Source organism: Panthera tigris, chromosome D3, assembly GCF_018350195.1.
Source record: "Panthera tigris isolate Pti1 chromosome D3, P.tigris_Pti1_mat1.1, whole genome shotgun sequence".
Taxonomy (NCBI): domain Eukaryota; kingdom Metazoa; phylum Chordata; class Mammalia; order Carnivora; family Felidae; genus Panthera; species Panthera tigris.
In genome coordinates this window covers 22,220,483-22,247,354 of record NC_056671.1, presented here as the reverse complement: position 1 = coordinate 22,247,354, position 26,872 = coordinate 22,220,483, and the positions used below count along the sequence as shown (strand labels likewise).

Below are 26,872 nucleotides of genomic sequence, written 5' to 3'. Positions count from 1 at the left end.
CAAACACTCCCTCCCACTGTGGCCGCCTCCTCTGGGAAGGTTCAGAACATTTCCACAGCCTCAGCACTTTACCCACTCCAGAGAGACCAGGTCTGTGTGGAAACTATGAACTGGACACTGCTCACCTCTGGAGCCTGCAAAGGGGCCATCTACGCTCTGGCATAGAGGTCTTCATGCTTTCAATGAGATCTATTGGGTCCATCAAGGAGAAAGGGACACACAGCTGGGTTCAAATCCCAGCCCTGCCACCAACATGCTGTGTCAACTTGGACAAGTGACCTTCCCTCTCTGAGCTTCAGTTTCTTTATCAAATGGATATAATCTTAGCACCTACTGCACAGGGTGGTGATGATGATTAAATGAGTGAATGGCACATAATAGGCACTCAATATGTGCCAGCTATTGTTATTTCATGCTTGGGCGTGCCAGGCCAAGGGGGAAATAAGAGATTTGGGATGCTGGGGATCTGGGGTGCAGAGTGGCTCCACATCCAAATTGCTATGTGACCTGAAGCCTGTTCCTTGTCCTCTCTGGGACTCAGATTATCTATTTGGATCATAACACAGGCATCTAGGATTCTATGATGCCAAGATTCAGCAGCTATGCTGAATAGTTAAGAAATAGGACAAGGGCCCATGTGGGCAGGTACAGATCCCAAATGGCAAAAAGCAGGGTACTATGGTTAAGAATAAAGATTCTGGGTTCAAATCCTGCATGAGGTGCTAGTAAGGCTCGGCCTCACTGAGCCTGTCTCCTCTTCTGTATAATGATGGTCCTACCTCACAGGGCTCAAGCTGTGAGGGTCTTGGCAATAACAAAATAGCCTCTCATGTATTATAAGGGTGATCTAGAGCCATGCTCCAATCCATGGAGCCCCTGTCATGAACCTAGATGGATGTCAGGCATCAGGGAACTCCCAGAAATCACAAGAGGTCCAGGCCAGCCCATCCAGAATCCTCTCCTTTTTCCATGAGGCTGAGTTCCTGGGGTTCATCACTGCACAGTGGGCATCTCAGGCCTCCTTCCCCTTCCCAGAGCCCACTTGCCTCCAAGTTTCCAAGGAAGAGTCATTCCTTTCCCATCCCTCAGCACTTAAGGCCAGGCCCCCTTCTACTCCAAGCCCGGAAGTTTATCTGGCACTGTCGCTCAGAGAACACAGCAGCTGGATGACATCATAGAGGAGACAGCCTTGTCAAACTGGTTTGCCAAACAGGTCCCCAGTCCTACTCCTGGGGCTGCTGGCCATGATCATGGGGGCCTCCAGTTCTGCCCATGAGGAGGAAGGTCACAGCCCTTGGATCCTGCCAACCTCAGTAAGGACCAGTTGTCCTCAAGGACCTCATGCTCCAGCTTCACCTGCTTGACTTTTCCCCAACAAAATCCTCACAGTCTTACCTCCCTTCCTTTGTTCATGCTGTTCCCTTCACCAGATTGCCCTTCCCCATCCCCGCAGCATGCCAAACAGCAAGTGAGGGCTTCATTTTGTACAGCTTTTAGGGTCCAGATACTGTGTCTCCCCCACTCTGACTAGGCTGTGAGACCCCACCAGCAGGCCCAACCCCGACCCATGCCTAACCCTACATCCTTCCCTGTAACCAGCAGCCCCCCGGATGCCCTCATAGACCCAAGGTTCTGGCCTTGGCTGGCCTCACAGGTACTTGTGAATGTATCCCAAGGTGGGGTCTCCCTGAAAGTCCTGGTATTTTATGTTGTCTAGTCTGGGGGGAGAGAACTTAGGGAGCTCAGGCCATAATTCCTACATTGTGCAGATAAGAAAATCAAGGCTCTGAGAGGACCAAATCTTTGCCTGGGGCAGAGTCAGGGCTAAGACCCATCACCTTTCTTGCCTCCTGATCCCAGGCCTTGGCTGTTTTTGCAGGACCCTAGATGGGGGGGGGGGGGGGGGGCGGAGAGGAAGCCAGGGTAATTCAGGGATCTGGCACTGCTGGCTTGGTAAAATATTTATTCTCAGACTCAAGCACTAGAGCAAAATATTACCCTTGGCCCTTGAGCTGCTCCAGCCACTCTCTGCTCTGCCAGTCCAGGATTAGATCTGGAGGGATCTGGACACTTTCTATTATAGCCCCTTGCTCGGGAGGACCAGAAGCAGGCCAGTCCAATCCCATCCTTTTTCAGATGGATAGAATGAGGCCCAGGCTTCCCCAGTGCCTACAAGATATGTTCACTCTGCTCACCCGGCATTCAGGGCCCTTCACAGATGGGATGACCCTTATCTCCATTTCTTGCTCCATCCACAACCCATCTCTCCTCCTTTTCCTACTTACAAACCTCCTGTCCTTTACTCACACTATTCCCCTACCACAATGCCTTTCCCCCTCTTCTCTGGGTGATGAATTTCTATGCATCCTTCCTCAAGGATCGGTTTGCACATCACTTCCTCCAAGAAGTCTTCCAGGATTTCCCCCATCCTAGAGGCAGCAAGATGGAGGAAAGGGCCTTAGGCATGAGGCAGAATTCCACTCATTTGAGTGCTATTACTAGCCCAAGGTGCCTTCACCTCCCTAAGCTTCCTTCTCTGTAAAATCCAGGTAATACTTGTCTTGCACAGTGCTCAACTTGCAATAGGGCAAAGCCTGTGTTTGACATGCAACAGGTACTCAGATAATGCCAGGCCCTCCTCATGGGTTATTTACTCCTTCCTAAACTGTGGCTGAAAGCTTCTCCAGCACTGCATGCGGCTAACCTTTGATCTTTGTTTCACCACCACCACTATCCCCACCCCCCCACCCACCCTTTACAGGGAGGAAGGAAGAATCAGGCAGGTAGGTCTGGAAGAGGACCCCAGCCCTGAGGGCTTGACGGCAGGGAAGGACCCAAGCATCTCTTCCTTACTGCAAACACCTGGTGAGCACGCATGACAGATTAAGTAGGTGGGAGCACACTCACCTGTGTGGTTCCTCCCAGCCTGCAGGAAGGGGCGAGGGGTGAGGGGCGGGACTAGCTCGAAGCAAGCCATTCATTGGAGCAGACAGCCACATTCTCAGGCAGGCCCTGAGAATCCCAGCTAGCCTAGGTGTGCCCCACCCCAACGGGCTGTTCCAAGGGGCACCCCAGGTTTGAAGTAGAATCAAGTTAGCCTTGATTGGGCTCTGTTTGCTCCTCCTCCCGTGTGACCTTCACAAGTCTCTTCCCTCTCTATGTTTTGGTCTTCCCATGTGGAAAGTGGAACCACCTCTCAAGATGTGGGGATCAAAGAAATTGACACTTTTTAAGAGTCTGGGAGTCTCTCTAGATGGGGGTGAGGTGGGATGGGTGGTCCCAGAGGATCTGGACAGCAGGGCTGTGGGGCTCTGCTGGGACAGTACACTGAAACCACTCCCCCACAACCCCACCTCACAATGGGTAAAAGCAGATGCTGGACTTAAAAGGTGTTGGTATGAATCACACAGTTCCACTACCTATCAGCTGTCGTCCTCAACTGTAAAATGGGGCATTAACAGTTGGGCTCAAAACAGTCGTTATAGGGATTGTATGCCTGGTACATGGCAAGTGCAAAATAAATGTGTTGGTATTGTTTTTATTTGACAGACAGGACTCCAGACCCCACCTCCCGGGTTCCTTAAACAGGCAGGGTCCAATGACCCTGGATCTGTGGATCTGTGGGAGGGTCCTGGGCCTCCAGCACGACATGAAGTGGCTTTCCCCAGTGGGTCTAAGCTCTTGGGTCCTCTGGCTGATTCCAGGTGTTGTCTTGGGCATGTTGTCTCTGTCTGGGCCTCAATTTCCCCCATTTGTTGAATGAGACCATGGACTCTGTATTCCCCATTTAGGACTAGCGCAACCAGAAGCGCACCCTCAGGGGGCTGGGGAGGGAAAAGCATGACAGATGAATGAAACGTCCGTTCAAAGGTGTATCGACTGGGGAAAAGTTACTGTGATTGATCCTGCTCCACCTGAGATGTTCTTTGTGATGCACCAACATAGGGTCGAGGTGTGCCGGTCACAGTCCCTGCTCTGAGGTGGCCGGGACCAGGTGTCCCAAAAGCAGCCTGGGCGGCAGCCAAGCCCAAATGCTAACGCGAGAAGGGGGCGGAGTCGGGGGAAGAGACAGGGTCTCACGAACAAAGAGGATGGCGGAGAGGGGCAGTTCTGAAGATTCCGCGAATCTTCAGACGGACGATCCCGAGCCACTTACCCCGGCTTTCGGCGCCCTCCCCGACTTTAGTGCAAAGCTGCGTCCTCCTGCCGACTACCGCCCAACCAGCCAAGGCCCCGGCGGCAGTGGCCCCAAGACTACAAGCCCCTACAGTCCTGCCCTCGAGGGGCGGGGCCTGCTACAGGGGCGTGGTCGTCAAATTGAATTTCCCCAATGGGGCACGAGGATGGGCGGGACCCTCCCCAGGATTGGCTGCCGTGGCGGCTCAGGGCAGGGCTGGCAGGGCCGCTGGCGCGGCTGGACGGGCGGCGCTTGCAGAATCTCGGGGACGGTTGCTGAGGGGGACTGGGATCCCGGTCGCGGCGCCTTCCGCCTGACCGTTCCTAGTCTATCTGTCGGATCCCGAGTGACCTAACCTGAGCCCGCGCCGGACGGGTGGGCCGGACTGAGAGGTGGGTGTGCAGGCCTCTGGGCGGCACCAGGACCCTCGACGGGTCCTGGGGGTGGAACCCGGATATCTGAACTAGGGTTCTGGGACTCCCAGACGTGGAAGCTCCCACCCATCCATGGGGGCTCTAAGCCATGAGATAAGGTTCTAGACTGCGGGAAAGGATATCACGGACCTCCAGGAGGCTCCACAACCCCCAGGGACCCTAGACTATGGGGGCACACGCCTTGGGGAAGGTCCCACATTACTCTGAGGCTTCTCTTAATCCCCGGAGACCCCAGACTATTTGTATGACAGGGAGCCCTGTCCCGCAGCAGCGGCAGTCCCTAAGGACTTCCTGGGCGTCCTAGATTATGCATTAGCGACCCCTGCCCTTCAGTAGACATGGGGGAATTCAGTGTCCATGGAACCTAAATCTGGTGATTGCTGAGTGACACCCTTGGGATTACCCCAAAGTAGGTAGATAAGAGGCAAGGACCCCCCCCCCCCCCAGATGAAAGATGGGTGGTTGACATCCACCCACGCCTAAGGGGATGGGACAAGCAAGCAGCGACTTGAACTGGCAGGGTCTGAAGAACCCCAACTGTATGAATTAGGAGCCCCCCTCAGACCCCTTTACCGGATGGGGTGACTCGACAAGTGACTGTTCTGGGGAGGGGGAAGGCATGACTGAGAGATGAATCATTGAGGGGGGGTGGCAATCCTGGGGCCATTTCAGTCACCATACATTAACTAAGCACCTATGGTGTGTCAGGCTGTGGGCCCTCAAATTCCATAGACATGAGGGCTGCAGGAAGAAGGAAGGAGCTGCACTAGGAGGTTGGGCCAGGATTTAGGGGGCCATTTTGATGCAATGATGGAGCAAAAAAAGCCCCTAGGGGCACTTTGGAAGGGGGCTTCAGAAGCCAGAAGTGGCCAAGATTTTGATTAAATCCGTTCCTGCTCTTTGGGTCTTTGGAATCCTATTTTCCCCTTGTGACAAATCCCCGCCCTCTCCAATCCTCAGTTTGCCTATCCAGAGGCTGGACGTGTCAGGTTCTGTAGGCCATTCTAGCTGGGGAATTCGATTCTAAGTGTGTAAATTGGCAGGAGGAGCCGGTTGCATGGACACCTGGCTTCATGAGGTCTGGGCAACTGGCATCAGGGGGAGGGCAGGAAGGGGAGGAGAAAAGAGGAGTGTGTATAGAGGGCTGCCCTCAAGAATTGGAAGACAGGAGGTTACCTCCGATGGATTAAATCACCTGGGGTAAGGAGGGCAAGTGGCAGCAAGGATTTGGATATGGGCTCAGCCCACAGAGACTGAGCTTTTGGTCCGAGTGGGGGCTGGGCAGGCCCTGGGGATGGGTGGGTGGGGCAGGAAATGAGTCTGGCAGGCACCCCCTAGTGGTGAGCATGGCTGTGGTGGACCTTCTCAATCCTATAAGCTCTCTGATGCTTAAGACAGGGTGAGGGCCCAGTTTAGGCCACACAGCAGGCTGGCATTGAGTTCGCTGTGTTGGAACCAGGGACTCCCACACTTGGTTTAAGTTTTTCAACATACCACCCTAGGGCAGAGAGCAACCCCCAGCCAGCAGCCACAGGTAGCAAGAATGGGATACCAACAGATTATCATGGGTTAGAGAAACTGAGGCACAGGGCCCAAGTGTCTGTGGTTTCTAGAGGTCCCAGCAGGCCTGATTCATGTCTGTCCCCTGCAGATTCCTTGAGCTGGTGTCAGGTGCCACAGGCACCAGGGATCTCACCAGGAGGGGACGGACAGAGCTAGGAGCCATCGTGATGGCAGATGAGGCCTTAGCTGGGCTGGACGAAGGAGCCCTGCGGAAGCTGGTAAGTGGCCCGATCATCCCTGCTGTGATAACAGGCAAGCCAGGTCAGAGGCAGGGCCTGTCCAGGCTACCTCTCAGCTGACAAGAGGAGGGGAGGGAGGAGGGGGTAGGATGAGGGCTCAGGGGAACAGGGCTAAACCTGTTATGCATGGCTGATGCAGAGGACCCAGTAGCATGTGCCTGTCTGTGCCAGGTGCTGAGGCCTGGTCCCTCCCAGTCCCCCCACTGCTACCACCTGTTTAAACAGTAACTGCTGAGGACTCGCCCATGTGTAACCACAGGTGTGGGGAGGCTAGATTTGCTCTCCCAAGCAACAGTTTGGGCAGTGTCCACCCCTGGAGGCTGGCCCAATGATAATAGTAGCAGCAATGATTAAAAATGCCAGGGCACAGTAGGGGTCAGGCTGGGTGCTAGACCATCTCACAGAATGCTCACAGCAGCTCCAAAAGCCAAGAGGGCACTGTGGCTCAGAGAGGTGAAATAACCTCCCTTAGGGCACCCTGCTAGGAAGATAGAGTGCCAGGATCCAAACAAACCCCAAAGAGGGCCATGGGGGACCATATCTTAGGTAAGTCAAGGTCAGAAGAGCCCATAAAAAGAGACAGGCTTTGGGGGCCCTTATAAGCTCTGTCACTTCTAGTCTGTCATTTTTTTCTGAGCCTCAGTTTCTTTACCTGTAAAATGGGAGCTGGAGATGTGTGCAAACATATATGTAGGTCCTAGAGTTGGCATGGGGATGGAATGAGGCATGGGCCCAGATCTTAGGGTGGAAGAAGGATGGGCCCACTCTTTCCTCACTTTCTTGAGGCCCTATCTAACCATAGCCTCCCCCCTCCCCCATTGCCATGCACAGAAAGGCTTTAGGGCAACCAAAGAGGGCAGACATGTACCCACTATCAAAGGCAGGAAGCTGCAGCACTGGAGGGGCCAGAGCTCTGCGCCCACCCTCCCAGCTCCGCCCTTGACCCTTGTGAGGGTGGACAGTGGAGGGGGAGTGGGATTAAAGATTTACCTTTCCTGGGGCTCCTGGGTGGCTCAGTCGGTTAAGCGTCCGACTTCAGCTCAGGTCACGATCTCACTGTCCGTGGGTTCGAGCCCCGCATCAGGCTCTGTGCTGACTGCTCAGAGCCTGGAGCCTGTTTCAGATTCTGTGTCTCCCTCTCTCTCTGACCCTCCCCCGTTCATGCTCTGTCCCTCTCTGTCTCAAAAATAAATAAATGTTAAAAAAAAAAAAAATTAAAAACAAAAAAAGATTTACCTTTCCTAAGAGAAGGCAAGTGGCCTACCCACCCCCATACCATTCTTCCGGACGCAGGGGTCACTCGGCAGTGTCCAATGCTGCCATAACCTACCCAAGGCAGTCAGACCAGCACCTTAGACTCTCTGTGTGTCTGCCATCGGGTTCCCACCACGTCAGCTCGACCTCCCCCCTCAGGTCAGGAAGTCAGATGGGGGTAGTAGACGCAGAGCGTTCCAGAAAGAAAGCCAGGTCCCCGCGCATCTCCATCTCTAGGGGTCCACTCTGAGGCTCAGGGTTCTCCAGTCGCCACTCCCTAACCCCATGCAGAGTTTGGGTGCTAGGTTTTCAGAGAAGCCAGAGCGGTAGCTGTAATCGGCCCAGCCCCGCCCCCTCCCTGGGAAAGGACTAAACCACTCGCTGCCCCTCGTCTGGGGGCGGCAAAACCGCCCAAAGTCTTTCGCATCCCCAGACCGGTTGCTCCCGCCTTTACTTCGCCCGGGCATTGCCGAGGGTCCCGCCCAGAGCTCCGGCCTGGCTCCCGCCGGCCTCGTGGCAAGAACGGCGGCGTCCCAAGCCGGGCCCCTCCCCGCGGGGTCGGGCCTTATAAGGGAAAGCTGGCCGGCGCCCCAGCTTCGGGCCGATTGGGGACCCGGGCAGCCGCTTCCGGCCTACGCTCCCGCACATTCCTGTGGACGAGGCGGGGGTGCCTGCGCGGGATGGGGGCACTTGGGGACAGGCACGCCGCGTGCCCCTCCGCCACATACCGGACGCCCTCCTCCTCAGTCCCGGGTTCAAGTTCAGGCTCCGACGCTGCCTAGCTGGGTGACCTAGGGAAGCTGCTTAAGTTCTGTGAACTTCGATTTCTTCTCCGCAACGAGAGACATTAAAGCAGGCGGTGGCGGGGGGCTTCCTGTCTGGCTCCCGACTGGGCGCCTAGTGCTGGGCTCCCCGGGAGAGGCGTGGGCCGTGCCCTGCCTGGGAGGGCGGGCGGTTCCGGAGCCTTCGGACCTTCAGCGCCCCCTGGCGAGGCCTCGCTCCACTGCCGGCCCGTCCCCCATGGGACTGAGCGAATGCCTGGAAAGTCTCCTGTATTGTGCTAATGGGGAGACTGAGGCCCAGGGAGAGCCAGAGCGGGTCAGACCCCACCCCCTACTCCGAAACGGCGAGGGCAGAAAGGCCCGGAGACCCGCCCCCCCCCCGCCCCCCCCAGGAGGAGGAAGTGCCCTCTTTCCTCCCGGGAGAATTTCACTGGGCAGTTTCAGAAACCGCCCTATCCCCTTCCCCTTCCCTCTGGTGGACAATGGCGCTTTGTACTTCCTTCCCTCCCTCCCACAGCCCCCTCCACACACAACGGTGGGGCCTGAGAGGGTAGGGAATATAGGACGCACAGCAGGGTTACTGTGGGCAGGCCTTTGCTTTCAGGCCCAAAGGGGAAAGGTCATGCTGGGGAATGATCAGTGGAATGAGGTTGTCCTTCCCCCAGCCCCATCCCACTCACTTGGGGAGAGTATCAGACAGGGACCAGGGACTTCTACTTTCCAGATGGGGATAGTGAGGCTCCTAGGGATTACAGAGGTAGCCAAGTTTCCACATCAGGCTGTTTTCAGAAATAAGAACCCAGTCTCTGGAACCCAGGGCATTGGGAAGGGGTACCCAGGAGACAAAGGGCTAGTCATTTTATCTCTTAGCCTCTTTATCCTCTGTCTGTCTCGGTCTCTACCCTCTGGTCTATCTCTAGTCTAGACTCGAGAGGGTTCCTAACATAGTATGCCAAGGTCCTTGAGGTACCCACCATGGCAGACACACCCCAGCAACAGAGCTATCTTCAGCCCAAGGCAGACTCTGGAGTCTGAGAAACCTGGGTTCAAATCCTGGCTCAGGTCATTTGGCCTTTAGCAAATGACTTCTCCCCACTGAGCCACAGTTTCTTCATCTGTCAAATGGGAGTAATAAGGTACCTAGGGTTTCTGTGAGATTAGGACAAACTGGGGACTCAGCGCAGGACCTGTTAGATAGGTTCTCAATGTTACTGATATCTCGTATCTTGTACTCTTTTGCCCTTGCCTCTCTCTCCTTCTGAGTGGTTGGAACCAAGGAGGGGGTGATGTTTACTGCATGTACAGCTATGAAGGGGGGACCCCAAGTCACTGCCCCCATCCCCATCCACTGCCCTGAGGTGGGAGTCATTGTTCCATTTGGCAAATGAGAAAAACAAGACACAGAGAGGTTAAGGACATGCTCCTGACCACCCAGCCAGGACTGGACTGAAGCTGGAGCAAGCTGGGGGTTCTGGCCTGAGCCTCAGGGACCCTCCCATAGCTCTTCAGCAATGTGGAGCCTGAAGGAACCATGGAGGGATCTGTCCCCCGGGGCTCTCCCTACTCTTTTCAGACTGGGACAAGTGATGGCAGAGTTGGGCCAGCCCATGCACCCTGTTGTAACTTGGACCCCCACCCGGGAACAGGAAGGAATGATGGGGGAGGAGCTATAAAGAAAGGAAGTAGAGGGTTCCTGGACCCTCCCCCTGAATGATCTGGGGAGTGGGGACAGAGGAAATCACTTTGCCTATACTTGCTCCTATTTGGCTCAGGCCCATACTGGGGATTTATCTCAGCCATTATCTTCCTGGGGTCCCTGTGCCAGTCCTCTCTCTCTTGAGATTGGGCTGGGGAGGTGGGTGGTAGCAGTGTAGGGGAGGCAACAGAATTGACTGACTCTGCCCAGAAAAGGTGCCCTTTCCTGAGAGTGGTTAAACCAACCATCTCCAATTTCTCAGGAATTAAGGGGCTAAGAAGCTGGTGGGAGCACCTGTCCCTCATTGATGCCCTCTCTAGGGCCCTGGGTAGACTCTAATGCAGCTCTATTATCTGAGGGACTGACCTTCCTACTCTGGGCCTTGGCCCCTTTGACGGTGGATAGCGCTGGGCCAGTACAGGCAGGAAAAAATAGCCCCTAGCCAAGCAATAAACTAGGACTCCTGAGCACCTGCCCCTGCCTCAGTTTTCCCATCAGTCCAGTGTGGATGAGGCTGCCACCCCCAGCAAGAGTGTAGTGCTTTGGGACTAGAACATGGGAGTCTTCCTTGCTCACAGGGTGGACTCCATCTGCCCTAATCACCCTTCCTTCCCCAGGGACACTGTTGGGGCCCTGTAGGGTAGCCTCCTTCTTCCTGCAATACTCCCTGGCCCTTGGGAATTTGATGAAGGACTCTGAGTGACAGGAGTTGAATCTCAAGAAGGAGTGCCTGGCTTGGCACCTGGCACAGATGGGCAGTTGCTGGCTGCCCACTCTGTGAACCATAGTGCACAGTAGGCTGTCCAAGAGCTCTGGTTCCATAAGCCAGGTCTCCCTGAGACCCTGCGTGGGTGGGAGGGCAGGCTCGTGACAGACATGTGGCAGAGAGAGTGGAGACAGACCACTCATTGTGGCCCAGGCCAAGCTGTGGGCAGCTGGTGCCCGCCCTCTGCCCCTGGCAGCCGAAATGATTTGCCCCTCACCCCCACCTGCCCCACAGTTGGAGGTCACAGCGGATCTGGCAGAGCGGCGGCGCATCCGCTCAGCCATCCGGGAGTTGCAGCGGCAGGAGCTGCAGCGTGAGGAGGAGGCCCTGGCATCCAAGCGCTTCCGTGCTGAGCGGCAGGACAACAAGGAGAACTGGCTGCAGTGAGTGGCCAGGGAGGGATGGTCATGCAGGTGGGAGGAGTATGTGCCAGGGCTCGGCTTGTGTTGTGCAGGCAGGCACGAGCACAGGTGTGTCCGCTGCCCATGTGGGTGTGCAAATGGCAGTATAGGCAGGCATATGGAATATACAGGGATGTTTATGGGCATGGACCACTCACCAGTCATGGAGTCCTGGACACACCCACGTAGATAACACGTCTGAGCCTGTGGTATTAGTGCTCACGTACATGGGCATGCATGTGCCAGCATGTAGCCAGAGGGTGTGCTTAGCTACCTGTTCCTCTGTGTACCCTGTCCTGCCCCTACCCTCAGCCCACATCCTCCATGACTTGGCTATGGCAGTAGGAGTTATAGTCATGATGTCCCTGCAGCTCTCAGCAGCAGGAGGCGGAGCAGCAAGCTGCTCTGGCGCGGCTGGCAGGGCAGCTGGAGTCCATGAATGACGTGGAAGAGCTGACTGCACTGGTGAGGCCCAGGGCAGGGGATGTGGCAGGGCAGGGGAAGACCTGGACTCCACAGTCCAGCACCTGCGGCCTGTTTCTCACCCATAGCTGCGAGGTGCTGGTGAGTATGAGGAACGCAAGCTGATCCGAGCTGCCATCCGCCGCATAAGGGCCCAGGAGATTGAGGGTATGTGCCCTGCCCTGGCCCTGCCCTGTGTACTACTGCATGCCACCCACAGCACCTGCTGGCCACTCACCTGACATGTTTTCCTTCCCTTCCAGCTGCCACGTTGGCTGGGAGGTTGTGCAGCGGGCGTCCCAACAGTGGCTCAAGAGAAGAGAGCAAGGGGCGGGCAGCACACAGGCTGGAACGGTGTGAGGTAAGGAATGTGAGCAAGGTGGGCGGGTAGCCCAGTGTCCTGTGCCCACAGATGCCAGCAGCACAGAGCACCTACTTGTCTTTGCTAGACTGGTACCTCATGGGGTGGGGAGGTGTTTGGGGGACACTATCTCACACCTCTGCCTAGTCTCTTGGATAACCTCTGGCCACATGTCCCCCAATCCAGACTTTGTATCTTCCCCTCAAAGCCAGACTGTCTGCACAGCTCCTGAGTGTGTCTCCCTTACCAACTTGCTGGCCTGCCTGCTTCCATAACTGCATTTCACCCCACCATGGCCATCCAGCTTCCACTCAGTAGCCAGTGCAATCTCCCTGAAATGCAGATCTGAACCTGACCTCCCTAGCTTAAACCTAGCCTGAGGCTGTCCTTCTCCCTCCAGACAGCCCACATCCTTAGCTTGACTCTACATATCACACCCCAGCTGACTCTGTGGAGCACTGTTCTCCAGGGAGTATGGGTGAGAGGTCGGGCCATGGAGGTTCCTTCAGTGGCCAGCAGAGGCCGCTGGTCCCAGTCCTTGAAGGACTCCCCCTCCCTGCCACCCCAGCCCAAGCTGCCCCCCCCCCCCCCACACTCTGATTAACCAGGCCAGGATCAGGGGTCAGAGGCCTCTGCTCCAGGGATCTGTTAAGGTTGGGAGTCCCCAGGAGGTCTCCTGTCATCCGCAACCCCTGGCATAGTATCTAGTCCTCTTTGAACCACACTTGACCAGGCAGTGCCAGGAGGTTAGGAAGTGAGTATCAGAGACCTCCCATGGTGTGCCAGTGCCCCTGCATGTGCAGGTGTGCCCACAGGAAGCTATGCCTAACCCCTCTGCTTTGCATGCCCTGCCCTGGGCACCTGCCAGCCTGGGGAGCCTTGACTGCATCCTGTGGGTCTCCCACAGGTGCCAGAGCGAGAGAAACAGAAGCAGCAGGCAGAGGTCCCAGAGCCAACCCCAACCCCCCAGGGCACCAGCCGAGATGTGACCACAGTGACACTCCTGGTGCAGGCCCCACCTGGGGGCACACCCAGCTTACCTGCCTCACCCGTCAGTTCACCTACCACTGCTTCTCCTGAGCCTCCACTAGAGCCTTCTGAGGCCCGGTGTCCTGCTGCTGAGGCTGTGGGCAGCCCCGAGTCACCCTCCAGCCCACCCAGGGCCACCAGCCCTGAGCCCCAGGAGCTGCCAGCCACCCCCAGCACTGAGAGGCAGGTGGTCAACAAGGTGAGTCTGGATGAGGGACAGGGATGCCAAGCAGGTGAGCTCCTCAGTTTGGGAGTCAGGCCCTGCCCATGCTATGTCTCCCCTGCAGCTCCTGCCTGGCCCCACAGAGCCCCCAGCTGTCCAAGGCCCCACCAAAGGTCCCTCCGACACAAAGAGAGCAGGTGAGGGTCCCCATAGGGGTAGCTACAGGCCTCCCCTTCCCTGTCTGGAAAATGGGCTCTAATGCCTAGACAGCTTCAGCTTCCTCAAGAGGAGGCAGTCCCTAACACTCCTCCCACTGCCCTGAAGTGTCCCCACCCCCAGCCTGGCCCTCCCCAACCCCCATCCCATGGCCAGAGGCCTCCCTGCAGCCTTGAAAGGCAACGGGCCTCAGGCACATTCTTTTCCCCAATAAGGGAGTGCGCCCATCTCCCAGCTGAGGCCATGGGCAGTGCTGGACAGGAGGGGGGGGCGGGGGGTGTCCTGTATCCCCATCAGCAGGAAGGATCTGGGCACCCTTCCTCCAGCCCAAGCCTAGCCCCAGCCCCCAGGAGTGTCCAAGTCATCCTAGGGTCAGTGCAGGAGGAGAAGGAGGAGCCTATAAGAGAGATACAGCTGAGTGGGGAGGCCAGGAGCTATGGGAGGTGCAACATGGGACGGGGAGGCTGGAATACAGGAAGGGGTTGGGAAGCTGAGGAGGTGTGAAGGAGAGACTTATGAGAGGCGGAACTTCCATATCCACTCTCCTCTGTCTTTCCCCACCTGGCCATTTCTCCAAACTGCCAGACCTGGCTGGACCCCGTCCCTGCCAACGCTCCCTGTCCATGCTCAGTCCCTGCCAGCCAGCCCAGAACCGAGGTACTACCTGTTCCCACTATTGCAGACTTGGGGCAGTCCCTGTCCCACCCAGTCACTGATAACCCTCCTGTCCCTTCTAGAGCCCACCACTCTTGCCAGTGGACCTTCCTCATTCCAGCGGGCTGGCTCCGTGCGGGATCGTGTGCGCAAGTTCACATCTGATTCTCCTATGGCTGCTGGGCTTCAGGAGGGTCCACCCCGGTTGGTCCTGGGTCCCTCGACCCCCACAAGACTCCTGGGCCCCTCCCACATCAGCACTACTCCTGCCTCCTCTTCCAACAGTTCCTCCTCACGGGGCCCCAGCGACACCTCCTCCCGACTCAGCAAGGAGCCACGTGGAGCAGCCAGGCCCCTGGCCCAGCTTCAGAGCTGCCCCCGGGAGGAGGGCCCCGGGAGGCGGGGCTTGGCTGCCAGGCCCCTTGAAAACGGAGCAGGGGGGCCCGTGGCCCGCTCAGAGGAGCCCAGTGCCCTGCTTCCTGTGCCTGTCGGCACTGCCGAGCCAGGGGCCAGTATGAAGACCACATTCACCATCGAGATCAAGGATGGCCGTGGCCAGGCATCCACAGGCCGAGTGCTGCTGCCCACAGGCAACCAGAGGGCAGGTAGGCCTCCCCCCTGTCTCCCCACTGCTGGGGATGAGCATTTGCAGCCAGCTCTGCATATAGAACGAGTGCTGTGGTCAGGCTTCAGGGTGTCTCCAAAGGATGTGCTGTGAGCAAGGGGCACCATTAACCTTGGCTGGCATTACCCTCACCCCAGCTGATCTAACAGTAGCCCTTCTCCTCCTCCAGAACTGACACTGGGACTACGGGCGCCTCCCACCCTCCTTAGCACCAGCAGTGGGGGCAAGAGCACCATCACCCATATCAGCAGCCCTGGGACCCTGGCGCGCCTGGGTAGCGTCACTCACGTCACCAGCTTCAGCCATGCCTCCCCTGATAGCCGGGGAGGCTATGGCATTAAGGTGAGCCCCTTCTTACCCCACCAGCGTCACCATCCATCAATCTTATATAAACTGCTTCAGGATGTAGGGCTAGCAGGATTCCTCTGCTCCATTCCTCCCCCACTGAACACATGGGGAAACTGAGGCCCAGAGAGAGAAGGTGGCTACCTACAGTCCAGAACCAGTTGGTGGCAGAGCTAAAGGCAGACCCTAGTGTATCAAGCCACTAGGTGTGTCAGAAGCTTACTCTGTACTGGCCTCAAGCTTCTCACATGCTGATCTCTGGTCTTTAGTCCAAAATGGGTTGGTTGATTCCTAATGAACAGATGGGAAAATTCAAGCTCAGAGAGGATGGTGAGGACTTGCCCCCTCTTCCTATGGCCCCAGTGCCCCTGCTCCTACTCCATACAGGAGCTCAGCCCCAAGAAGCAAAGCTGCTGATCTGCTCATCCAAGATCAGCCTAGCTGGTTAGGAGATTGGAGATTAGTGATTACCATCTGCGTCAACATCTCTGGGGGAGGGGGGTTGAACAGAAACATTGATGGGGGGACAGGCAGGGGGTGCCAGTCAGGTGAGGCAGCAGCCTAACAGGTGCCATGGGAACTGAATACGCCGCATCCCTCCATTATTCATTCCTGAGCCTGGGATCAGCTGGCTGGAAGCTCAGCTGGGGAAGGGATCCCCAGTGGGCCGCCTGACTGCCCAGGTAATGTCCTCTGTGCTGCACCAGGGAATGAATGGGACTTTGGTTGAGGTGAGATGGCTAGAGCCAGCTTTGGGCCTTCTCAGGGGTAACAGGGAGAGGGTGGGGGGAAGAAAGCACCCTTACCCCCACAGAGCAGGATTTAACTGCTCTCTGCCAAGAGAGTGAGGGGATGGTAGCTGAGGCCCTTGGAGTGGGTGGGAGGTGAAACAGTGAGCCCTGCATGTGATACCACTAACGCATCTCAATTTCCCCATCTAGAATCAAGGGAAAGCAGAAAAGTGCCTAAAATGTGCTCAAAGTCTGTGGTTGTATTCAAGCACCACAGACAGGCCAGAGGATATTTATCTCAGGGACAAGATGCTTGTTATAGCAGATTGCTCAAAGTCCCGCCTCTCTGTACCTCCATTTCCTCCATTTGTCCAAGGATTTCTAAAACAGCATGGCATGAAGGCAAAGGAGTGCAGGCTCTTGGAGTCTGGCAGACTGGATCCTCACAGCTAATGCAAATGGTGGCCCAGGCAGGCCCATTTATTGCTTCCTGCCTCAGTTTCCCCATCTGTGGGGCATGGGGCCCTGGCCTAGGTAATTCTTCAGAACCTGTGCAGCTTTGCCGTGTTGCCAGTCTGTGATCTCTGCACGGCCAGCACCAGGCCTGGCCGTCTGCCTGCTTGGACAGGCCACCCCTCCCCCACAACCCCCTCCACAAGGAGCCCAGAATAGGTTTCTATTTGGGCCACAGCCCCAGCTGGCGGGTGGCAGGCTGGGAGGCTGGGAGGCCAGCAGGGGCGGAGCAGGCCCACTGCCCTTGCCTTTGCCCTCAGGCCAGCTGCAAAGACTCTGACACTGCCAGCCAGAGGCAACTGTCCCTACCACTGTCCCCATCGTCATCCCACCACAGAGCCCCTGCCATCACCATGCCGGGGGTACCAGGGCCCGGGTCTGAGCTGGCTGCAGCCCTTGAGGAACGATTACACTTGGCGTTGGAAGAGCTGCGGGCAGTGGCTGAGGCAGGGCGGGCAGCAGTGACCCAGGCAGCTGAGGCAGCTGCCTCGGCCATGGAGCCAGTGGCCCGGGCAGCTGAAGAGCTGCGGGTGGAGACAGCAGCACTGAGCCGGCGGCTGGATGCACTGGGCAGGCAGGTGGAGGTGCTGAGCCTGCGCCTGGGGGTCCCACTTGTGCCTGACCTTGAGCCTGAGCTGGAGCCCAGTGAGCTGCTCCTGGCTGCTGCCGACCCCGAGGCCCTCTTCCAGGCGGCTGAGGATGCCGGGACCCCTGTGGCCCACCCGCCTGCCTTCAGCACCCGCCGCCGCTCCTCTGCTGGCCCTGCCCGCAGCAGCAGTCTCGTAAGTCCCTATGGGCTGGGGGGACGGGTGGTTTTGAGCAGGTTCTGCCCCTGCTGACTGACCTTTGGTGTGCCACTACCTTCTCTGAGCCTCAGTTTACATATCTGCAGAGGGGACTGGAGTGCTAGTGCTCTAACACTCAGGCAAGAGAGTGCCAGGCTCCTGGCCCTGAGGCATGCATGGCGGCTGCCCTAGCAGCCCCTGGCCAGGGCCCAGTCCCCACCCCCACCCCTACTATGTCCCAGTCAGGCTGAGTCTCCCTAGAGCAGCTGCCACCTCAGCTCTCCTTACCCTTACAGCAGACTGAGAGGCCCTGCCAGGAGGAGAGGGGCTGTGATAGTTGGGCTGGGGGCTTGTCTGCAAGTGCTTAGAAGATGTCCTGGGAGGGGTAGGGTGCTAGGTTGGGACCACAGGCCCTTTAGAGGGTAGTTCCCAGTATGGAGCAGGGAGCAGGAGCAAGCTTCGGAGAGGACTTGGCTCTGTGCAGTCCCAGTCAGACACCTGGTCAGGAGCCCAAGGGCCCTGGTCCAGCCCCTTTGGGGTGTGTGTGTGTGTGTGTGTGTGTGTGTGTGTGTGTGTGGCATGTGCTGCCTGGGCACTGGCCCAGGAGGGCTCAGGCCTTGGGAACTTCCAGGACAGAGCACAGCCTGCTTGGGAGGAGGCTGGGAATGAAGCAGCAGAAAGAACTCAGGTTTAGGAGATAAGCTCAGCTCAGACCCCAAGCTACATCACACTTCTAGGACTGTGGGCAAGTCATGCAGCTACCCTGAGCCTCAGTTTTCCCTTGTATTAAATAGGGACGTAAAATCCCTAGTGTTTATACAATGCTTACTACCAAATGAAAATCACCGTTATTGACACTGTTAATTATATTAACGCAATTCCACGTACACGGGAAGCCCTACAACAAGGCTGTCAGTGCCTCTTCTCTGAGTCTGACACCAGACGACCATCTTTGCACAGGCAGTCTGACTGGTTAGTAGTTATTTCCAAGGCTATGCCAGCAGACCCAGGGCCTGGTCCCCTAACCATTGGCATGGGCATGGTTGGTTTTGTCCACACCCCTCCTTAAAGTCCATGCCCACTCCCCACCCTGCAGATGGAGCCAGAGCCAGCAGAGCCCCCATCTGCAGAAGTGGAAGTGGCTAACGGTGCTGAGCAGACCCGGGTAGACAAAGCACCAGAGACGCGGAGTCCCCTGAACACTGAGGAGCTGATGGCCATCGAGGATGAAAGCATCCTGGACAAGATGGTATGGCCAGATCTGGTGGACTAGGGGTTGGCAGGGGGCAGGGACCAGCAGGCACCAGGTGGGTAATGACAGGGGTTCTATCTGCAGCTGGATCAGACTACAGACTTTGAGGAGCGGAAGCTCATCCGGGCTGCGCTACGTGAGCTCCGACAAAAGAAGAGAGGTAGAGAGCCTGTTGCCCCACCCTAGATCCAGTTGCTCCATTCCCCAGCTGCTCCTTTTACTCTGGGGTCCATTCATGGACATGCTAGTTCAGTACCTGCCCTACCCAGCTTCTTCTCGAGACCCAAATGTTCCCTTGCCTCCTTCTCCCTGGATCCAGCTTCTCCCTTCCCTAGCTACATCTCTCCCCCTGACCACCCCAGTTATACTGTCCCCAACCAGCCTCTCTTCTCCTTCCCAGACCCAGGTACTCCCTCTCCTAGCTACTCCTTCTTGGATCCCATTGCTTCTCCACATACTGCCAACTACTCCTTCCCTGAATCCAGATACTCCTCCCAGCAGCTGCTTTTCTCTCCTTGAGTTCCACTGATGACCACTGTAGCTCTGCCCCTACCCAGCTTCCCCTTCTCTGAGCCCAGCTACTTCCTCCCTGGACCCAGCTATTCATTTGCTTGGATTCTAGGTTTGTTTCCTTCTCTAGATACTCTCTGAATCTAACTGCTTCCTCCAGGCCCCATTGATGGCCACCTGGCTCCTATGCCCACCTACCTACTTCTTTAGGCCCAGTCACCCCTTTTGCCAGCTTCTCTCTCAATTACTCCTTCCTTGGATCTAGATATTTCTTCTTCGAGCTGCTCTTCTCCCACCTAAGACTCATTTAAAGACCCACTCAGCTACTAGCCTCACTCAGCTTCTCCCTCCCTGAATTCCGCTACTTCCTCGCTGGATCTGCGTATTCACTCTGAAAGCTACTCATTCCCATAGAAATTCCCTTCTTGGATCCAAATACTCCCCCTTTGAGTTCAGCTCTTCCATATTCCTTTGTTTCTGCCTGAGTCCATTGCCACACACCACCTCTCCCCCACCCCCTGCCAAGTTATAGCTATCCCCTTACCCTCAGCTACTCCTAGAGAGGGCCCTTGTCCCCTGTGTCTTCAGTATTTCTAACAAGTTGCTCCCCCCACCCCATCTTGTGTGCCCGTACATATTGCTCTGTGGGTGATGGGTGGCCCTTCTGGGCATGCATGGGGCATCCCCCACCCAGACCAGCGGGACAAGGAACGGGAACGGCGGCTACAAGAGGCACGGGCCCGGCCAGGGGAGGGCCGTGGCAACACAGCTACTGAGACCACCACGAGGCACAGCCAGCGGGCAGCCGATGGCTCAGCTGTCAGCACTGTCACCAAGACTGAGCGGCTCGTCCACTCCAGTAAGAGGCCAAGCAAGGCTCAGGGCTCCAGGTGGGAATATATCCACCCCACTGGCCCCATGGCTCATATTCTTCCTCTCATCCCCTGCCCCTCCAGATGATGGCACACGGACGGCCCGCACCACCACGGTGGAGTCGAGTTTTGTGAGGCGCTCGGAGAGTAAGGCCGCCTGGTGTCGCCCTGTGCCTGACTGCCTGCCCACCTCCTCAGACTCATCCTCAAGCTCTCTCTCCGTACCTTCATCTGTGTGTCTCTCTGTCCAGCAGTCACTTTCTCTTCTCTGCCTGAGGCTACCACCATCCCCCCCACAATAGCCCCCTGCCCCATCTCCTGATGTCCAGGCCCAAGCCCTCACCTTGCTCCTCTTCCCCTTTACTGCAGATGGTGGTGGCCGTACTATGGTGCAAACCAAGACTTTCTCCTCTTCATCATCCAAGAAGATGGGCAGGTGAGCATAGGTACCCATCCCTAGACCACAGAGGAGTCAGTGCCACATGGGACCTCACTATATACCCATTCTGCAGAGGGGTAGACCAAGGTGCTTTAAGGTGATAAGCATACAGCCAGGGAGAGTCAGAGTAGGAGTCAGACCACTCCTGCTCCCCTTATGATCTCACCTATTCCTCAGCCACACCACTGAGGAGGCCAGAGATTTGCTCAGGGTCTCACAGCTCTCAGTGGCAGTGACAGCATTGAGCCCTTAGAGAGGCCTGCCTGCCAATGAGCTGCCTGGTGGCACTGCCACTTCTCAGTGTCTGCAGACCACATCCCATGTCACAGAGCACCTTTGCACTTTAGCCCCATGAGGGAGGAGTACACCTCTATCATACAGAGTGTATCAAGGCTGTTAGGAGCAGAATTCATACTGGAAACCACAGGCCTCCAAGAACTCTGACTCAGAAAGACCTGTGTTCGTGCACTGCCCCCCATGCCCTCTGAAACCTGAGGCCAGGGGCCTGTTTCCTCATCTTTAGTGGAAATGATAAGGGTCCCTCCCTCCTTGTGAAATTTAAAATGGCACATAGGAAAGGCTCAATAGACATAAGATGATGATGATGATGATGATGATGATTATCATTATTATTATTATTATTATTATGCTGGTAGGTATTATTAGTTGCTAGTGCCCAGAATCTGAACTCATCTGTAACTTGATCATGCAGTGAGCCTTCTCAGAGAACTGCCTCCAGGGCCAAGTCTGTTGAAGGAAAAGAGTGGCTCCCACCTTCTTCACCTTTGAGCCTCAGTCTACCCTGTAAAATAGACGTGATAAGGACGACTCCCTTGCAGGCCGGCTTGTGGGTTGTGGATATACCACAGAGTGTAGAGTCTGGAGCACGACAAGTCCCTTCCCTTGGCAATTGGGGGTTGAGGCTCAGGAGGGGCCTAACAGTCGCCTCCCTAACCCCCCCAGTATCTTCGACCGCGAGGATGAGGCCAGCCCACGGCCCGGCAGCCTGGCCGCACTCGAGAAACGCCAAGCAGAGAAAAAGAAAGAGCTGATGAAGGCGCAGAGCCTGCCCAAGACCTCGGCCTCCCAGGCGCGCAAGGCCATGATTGAGAAGCTGGAGAAGGAAGGCGCCTCTGGGTGAGCGACAGTGGGCGGGGCGGGGCGGGGCCTAATTAGTGCATGGGGTGGGGCCAGAAACGGGACAGCGCTGTGGGAGCAGAGCTGGGAGGGGCCTGAAGGACAGGGAAGGCGGGGCCTGGAACCCACTGGGTTGGCCACCAGCACGCCTTGTGACCTGCCTGACGTGCCCCTGCAGCAGCCCTGGTGGACCCCGCGCAGCCGTGCAGCGTTCCACCAGCTTTGGGGTCCCCAATGCCAACAGCATCAAGCAGATGTTGCTGGACTGGTGCCGAGCAAAGACACGTGGTTATGAGGTGAGCTCTACAAGGCCAGGCAGCCCGGCTTCTTTCTCCTACCCCCAACCCCCACCCTGAAGCTCCGCACCTCCCTCTTGGCAGAACTCCTCACCCCCTGTGCTTTTCATAGTCCCCATACCTGGCAGGGACGATGGAAGCCCTCTTTTGGGATGAGGAAACAGGCTCAAAGGAATACGCACAACATACCCTAGATCCAAGAATAAGTGATTAAGTGGGAGGGCCTAATGAGGGCCCAGTTCAGAGCCAGACCTCACCCTCCGAGTCCCCCCTCATTCCTCTTGGGGGTAGGGGTGGAGGTGAGGGGGCTTGGTAAATTTCTGTAAGTAAGGAAAGGAGTGAAGGAGACATAACCATGGTCTTAGCTGGGTGGTGCTGGGCCTCCTGGTTGCTCTGTGACTGTAAGTAGTAGACAAGGGAGTTGACAAACTTAATTAAAGGATGCTCGTGTTCCCACTGCCCGTCCCCTGTGCAGCCTTGGGCAAGCTATAGGGCCTCTCTGACCCCAGTTGCCCTATGCCTGGAATGCCAAATGCTGGGGGCAGAGAACTCATAGGGAAGCTGACCAGTCCTCCCACCACCCATACATAGCACGTGGACATCCAGAACTTCTCCTCAAGTTGGAGTGACGGGATGGCCTTCTGTGCCCTGGTGCACAACTTCTTCCCTGAGGCATTCGACTATGGGCAGCTCAGCCCACAGAACCGGCGTCAGAACTTTGAGGTGGCCTTCTCATCTGCTGAGTAAGTGTGGGCCCCAGTCCTGCTGGTGTCAGCTGGGCATCTGGGACTGGGCATCTGGGCCAGGCCCAGCTGCCCCAAGGCCCCTTGGAGCTGGCCAGCTGCACTGTCAGACAGCGGCTGAGACCCCTTCCCCAGAAAGCCCCTGTCCTCTCCACCCTGCCCACCTGCTGCTGAGTGTGCCAGGTGCCCGCCGGAACGAAGGAGCCGCCGGCCCGCCTACCAGCCCCGGCCAAGGCCCACCAGGTGGCCCTGTCCATATCCCCTCCATCCTCCCTCTGCCCCTTACTCCCTCTCTCTCTCCCTTTCTCTGTCCTGCTCTCCTCCCACTATCACCAGAGCTTCCTGCTCCCACGGGATCCCGGCTGGAGATTCCAAAAGGAGGCTCCTGGCCTGGGCACCGTGCCCATCCAGCCTATATAGGTGTTGCCAGAGGCTTATATAGGACATTAGCAAGCCCTCCACTTTGGAATCGTTGCCCCGTCTGCTCACCTCACCCTCAGCACCCTCCATCTGTCTTTCCTTCTCTCCTTTTCTCTTTCCAGTTCCCCCAGATTTCTTCCTCTTCCTCCTCCCCCACCTCCTTTCACGCCTCCCTCACCTCCCCTCCCTGGGGCACAGCCCTCCTCTCCAACCTCAGTGCCAACGCCATTGCCCCCCACCCCATTCCCGCTTTCCCCAAGAGTTCTCTGCACCTGTGACTGGTCTGGCCCCCCACCCCTGTCTGCATTGCACACCATTAGTGATGGGTAGTGAGCGGCACGTCCACAATGGGAAAGAGGCATGCGGGGGGTGCCGGCAGACTGCAGCACTGAGAACGTAACTGAACTCTTGTCTCTGTGTGTATGTGTATGTGTGTGTCTCTGTGTTCTCCCCTTTCTCTTCTCTGCCTCTTCCCCCTCTTCTCTCCTGGGCCCTGCCTCCCTGCCCCTTCCCGGCCCCCTATCCTCCCCAGGACCCATGCGGACTGCCCGCAGCTCCTGGACACAGAGGACATGGTGCGGCTTCGAGAGCCTGACTGGAAGTGCGTGTACACGTACATCCAGGAGTTCTACCGCTGTCTGGTCCAGAAGGGGCTGGTAAAAACCAAAAAGTCCTAACCCCTGCTCAGGGGCCCCACGGTGAGAAACGCCTCCTCGCCTACCTGCACTGTATGCTGGAATCTGCTCAGAGGGGCCCAGAGAGAGACCGGGAGGTGGGTGGGAGAAGCAAGGGGACCCCGAGAAGAGCCAGAAGGAGCCAGACATGGCCCTATCTTCTGGTAGTTCAGGGCCTAGCAGGCAAGACCATTCTTTTAATGGGGCAGTGATGACCCACATGAGCAGGACTGAGATGGAGGAAGCCCAGGAAGGAACCCCAGAGGAGGTACCTGACCCAGCCTACAGGTCCAGGACAGCTATCTGAAAAAAGTGCAAACCAAGCTAGGATCTGAGTAACAAGTTCAGGCTAGAGGAGGGAGAGGGAGTCCCAGGCAGCGGGGTGAGTCTATGTACAGGGCCGGGGGCGAGAGAGATGGAGAGCATAGCATACATACTCAGGAAGGGAAGGAAGTTTAGTCTGGGTATGAAGGGGAGAAGAGAAGGAAGTTTAGTCTGCATATGAAGGGCAGAAGGGAAGGAAGTTTAGTCTGGGCTTGAAGAGGAGAAGGGGCCACAGGTGTTTGAACTTCCTCCTAAAGACAGGAGTCATAAAAGATTTCCAAACAGAAGGGGTCTGGTTAGCATTCTAGAACAATATCTGGATGAGGGATGGGGGGTGGTGAAGGAATGTGCTAGATAGCTGGAGCAACTTAGAAGTAGGAGAGGCTGACTGATGGATTAAGATTGGGGGTAGGGGGAGAAGGAGGCTCAAGAAAGCCTACTAGGCCTCAGGTTTGGGCACTGGGGAATTGGTGGTGCCACACTCATTGGAGAGCTCAAGAGCAGGGCCAGTATAACAGGAAGATGTTTCTGGTTAGGGTTCTGGGTCTTCAAATCAGCTATGACATTTTCTCTCTAGTTACCTTACCTCATGGCTACAGTAGGAATTCAGGTCCTGAGCTAACTGTCCATTCCAGAGAAGTTGCTCAGAGAAGGGAGAGAGGTGGCTCAGAGTCTTGGAGGTTTTAGGTCAAGAGACAGCTGGAAACTAGAACTCCATATTCCCCACTTAGAGGCTCTTTTCTCTACCCCATCACTTTTCCCACCCATTGTGCAGAGAGAAGAAAAGTCAAAGGCCCAGAGGGAGGGGATTCCCCAAATGAGTCAGGGACAGAGCTAGGGATGCACTCAGATGCCCCTCAGGGCCTGGAGCCATGTGGGGGGCAGCCCACATGTGTACACATCCACCCATAGATAAGCCATGCAGGTGAGAGGAGGATGGGTTTGGTTTTGTCTCCAGGTCATATATGGACTTACAAGCTGCTGCCCAGCAGGCTGGCCTGGAGGGAAAGGGGCCCAGCCCAGCCCTGATCCAGTTGGAAAGTGTGACTCAGCCGTGCTGTTGCTCGAATTGCCCTCTGTTTGGCCTGTCACTGGGGCAGCTGAAGCCCTGAGCTGTGAGCCCCAGTGTAAACAATGGCTTTATAAGGTCTCCAGGGAAGACACCAGAGGCGGGAGGGAGCTCCACGCTGGGGAGCCCAGGATCCCTGAAGAGATAGCCACAGTTTGAAGAAACTGCACAGAGAGGCTGCCTTCTTCACCATAGTATAGCTGGGAAAATAAGTCCAGTCTGGGGCAGAGACGCCAAGGGCACATAGCACGTCGGCAACAGAGTCAGAAACCCCCTCACTCATCTAAGTGCTCCCAAGGTCTCAAATGAGGCAGAGAACTTGTTGCTATAAAGATGGGAAAGTTGAGTCACAGAACAGGGCAGGGCTTTAGCTAGCACACACAGGTGATCAAGGGTACAGTGTGGACTGAAACAGAGGTCTTCTGCCTCCCAAGCTTCTTTATGAAGGAGTCCAGGTGAGCTAGGAGTAGGCTCCAGTCCTACCATGGTCCCAGGTTTGACCTTGAAGGCACAAGATGGAAGGTAGTCCTGGGCCCATTGGTGTGTTACCGATAGGAGCCGTTCTTCCCTGTATGCTTTCCCTGCCAAAGGAAACTCAGTTAACGTGGACTTATGGGAGGGGGCAAGGCAGAAGAGGACTTGCTCTGGGAGAGGAGGGGAAATTGGAGCCAGGGAGCAAACTCTAGCTTTAGAGCTCTGGGGCTGTCAGTTGCTTAGTAGCTGCAGTCCATTCACCCCAGAGTGGGGAGATGACTCTTCAGTAGGGAAGAGGGGCTCCAGACAGGTGTCAACACCCAGGGCTAGGGCACTTAAGTCCCAGGAGGCCCAGCCTTGTACCTACCAAGCTATGGGAACTGAAACAAATGAATTCTGCTCTGTGACTCAGTCTCCCTCTGTAAAGTATGGCTGGAACTCTGGAGGATGACAGATGGATGGTCCCACTCTTGAGCATGTTGTAGGTGTCCTGTCTGTATTGCTTGGGACCCTCATCTGCTTCCCCTGCTCTACCCAAGGAGGGGGGTAAGGGTTAAAGAACTACACACACACACACACACACACACACACACACACACTGTCTTATATCTCCTGTAGCAGGATTGTCCCCTGGGGCAAGGACAGGGGTTCCCATGCCTCTCTACAGGAGGTACCAGGCCAGGCATCTGAGATGCCCAGAGGGTCACTGGGGCGGGTCCTGGCTGCAGAGAAAGATGTGCCATTGGTAAGGCCCCTCTGGATTCAATGGCCCAACCCAGAGGCTTTTGCCAGCTGGAGTGTGCCATTGAGGATATGCAGGAGGTGGCCCTCCAGAGAGAATATGGGTGAGGTCTGGAGTCAGGAACCTCCAGGGCTAGGGGTAGAGACCTGGACCCTGCCCGGAGTGGGATGGGGCATGGCTCTCCTCCCATCTCCACCCACACCTGCTAGGCCTAGCTCCCCATAGTGATGCTTCTAGGCTTGGGTCAGTGGGCCCTGGGGTTTCCTGTCTTCCCAGAAAGCTTTTATCCCTGCACTCAATCAAGAATCTGGAGTTTATGGAAGACCAACAGGCTGCAAGCAGTGAAAAGACCTCCGGATAGAGGGTAGCCACAGGAAACGGGGCCAGCGCTGACAAGTACCCCCGTGCCCCCTTCCTGCAGGATGCTGGTGGACTGCGTGCCCCTGGTGGAGGTGGAGGACATGATGATCATGGGCAAGAAGCCCGACCCCAAGTGCGTCTTCACCTATGTGCAGTCGCTCTACAACCACCTGAGGCGCCACGAGCTGCGCCTGCGCGGCAAGAATGTCTAGCCTCCCTGCCCGCACGGCCAGCCTACGGCAAGATGCCCCACCATCCAGGCACCTTCCCCTCCCTCTGCGCCTGCCCACTGCTGCCCTGTCTGTCGCGACACCTTGCCCTGCATACACACGCTGCGTTTTGATAAATTATTGGTTTTCAACGA

General features: G+C 56.6%; 1 protein-coding gene and 1 long non-coding RNA gene across 12 annotated transcripts in view; one reads left to right on the top strand and one right to left on the bottom strand.

The window, feature by feature from the left end:
• LOC107179661 overlaps nucleotides 1–4,267 on the bottom strand; it is a 30,372-nt gene extending 26,105 nt beyond the window's left edge. The window contains exon 1 of the long non-coding RNA XR_006209825.1: nucleotides 4,157–4,267. This is a non-coding gene — a long non-coding RNA (uncharacterized LOC107179661). The remainder of the gene's footprint in view (nucleotides 1–4,156) is intronic.
• On the top strand, nucleotides 1,191–26,872 carry SMTN (smoothelin). 11 transcript variants are annotated; one of them, XM_042961923.1, is made up of 22 exons: nucleotides 1,191–1,313; nucleotides 2,762–2,865; nucleotides 6,263–6,392; nucleotides 11,146–11,294; nucleotides 11,684–11,777; nucleotides 11,864–11,942; nucleotides 12,038–12,135; nucleotides 13,043–13,363; nucleotides 13,452–13,524; nucleotides 14,108–14,200; nucleotides 14,281–14,802; nucleotides 14,992–15,164; nucleotides 18,293–18,445; nucleotides 18,533–18,608; nucleotides 19,653–19,817; nucleotides 19,915–19,977; nucleotides 20,200–20,266; nucleotides 21,233–21,406; nucleotides 21,585–21,702; nucleotides 22,294–22,445; nucleotides 23,398–23,563; nucleotides 26,570–26,658. In XM_042961923.1, exons 3-21 carry the CDS (start codon nucleotides 6,342–6,344, stop codon nucleotides 23,540–23,542), a joined length of 2,766 nt encoding a protein of 921 aa, XP_042817857.1. In that variant the 5' UTR covers nucleotides 1,191–1,313; nucleotides 2,762–2,865; nucleotides 6,263–6,341; the 3' UTR covers nucleotides 23,543–23,563; nucleotides 26,570–26,658. The 11 variants fall into 11 exon arrangements, with proteins under 11 accessions (XP_042817857.1, XP_042817859.1, XP_042817856.1 ...); XM_042961925.1 differs by lacking the exon at nucleotides 26,570–26,658 and adding an exon at nucleotides 26,425–26,563 and having other exon boundaries at nucleotides 14,129–14,200; XM_042961922.1 differs by lacking the exon at nucleotides 26,570–26,658 and adding an exon at nucleotides 26,425–26,563.

Bases quoted from the DNA above. Each gene is read 5' to 3' on its own strand.
- SMTN (XM_015537691.2), top strand. From the start codon at position 6,342: ATGGCAGATGAGGCCTTAGCTGGGCTGGACGAAGGAGCCCTGCGGAAG. The intron at 13,525-14,128 runs GTGAGGGTCCCC...CCAAACTGCCAG, and splicing joins CTCCGACACAAAGAGAGCAG to ACCTGGCTGGACCCCGTCCC. The intron at 22,446-26,569 runs GTAAGTGTGGGC...CCCTTCCTGCAG, and splicing joins GTGGCCTTCTCATCTGCTGA to GATGCTGGTGGACTGCGTGC.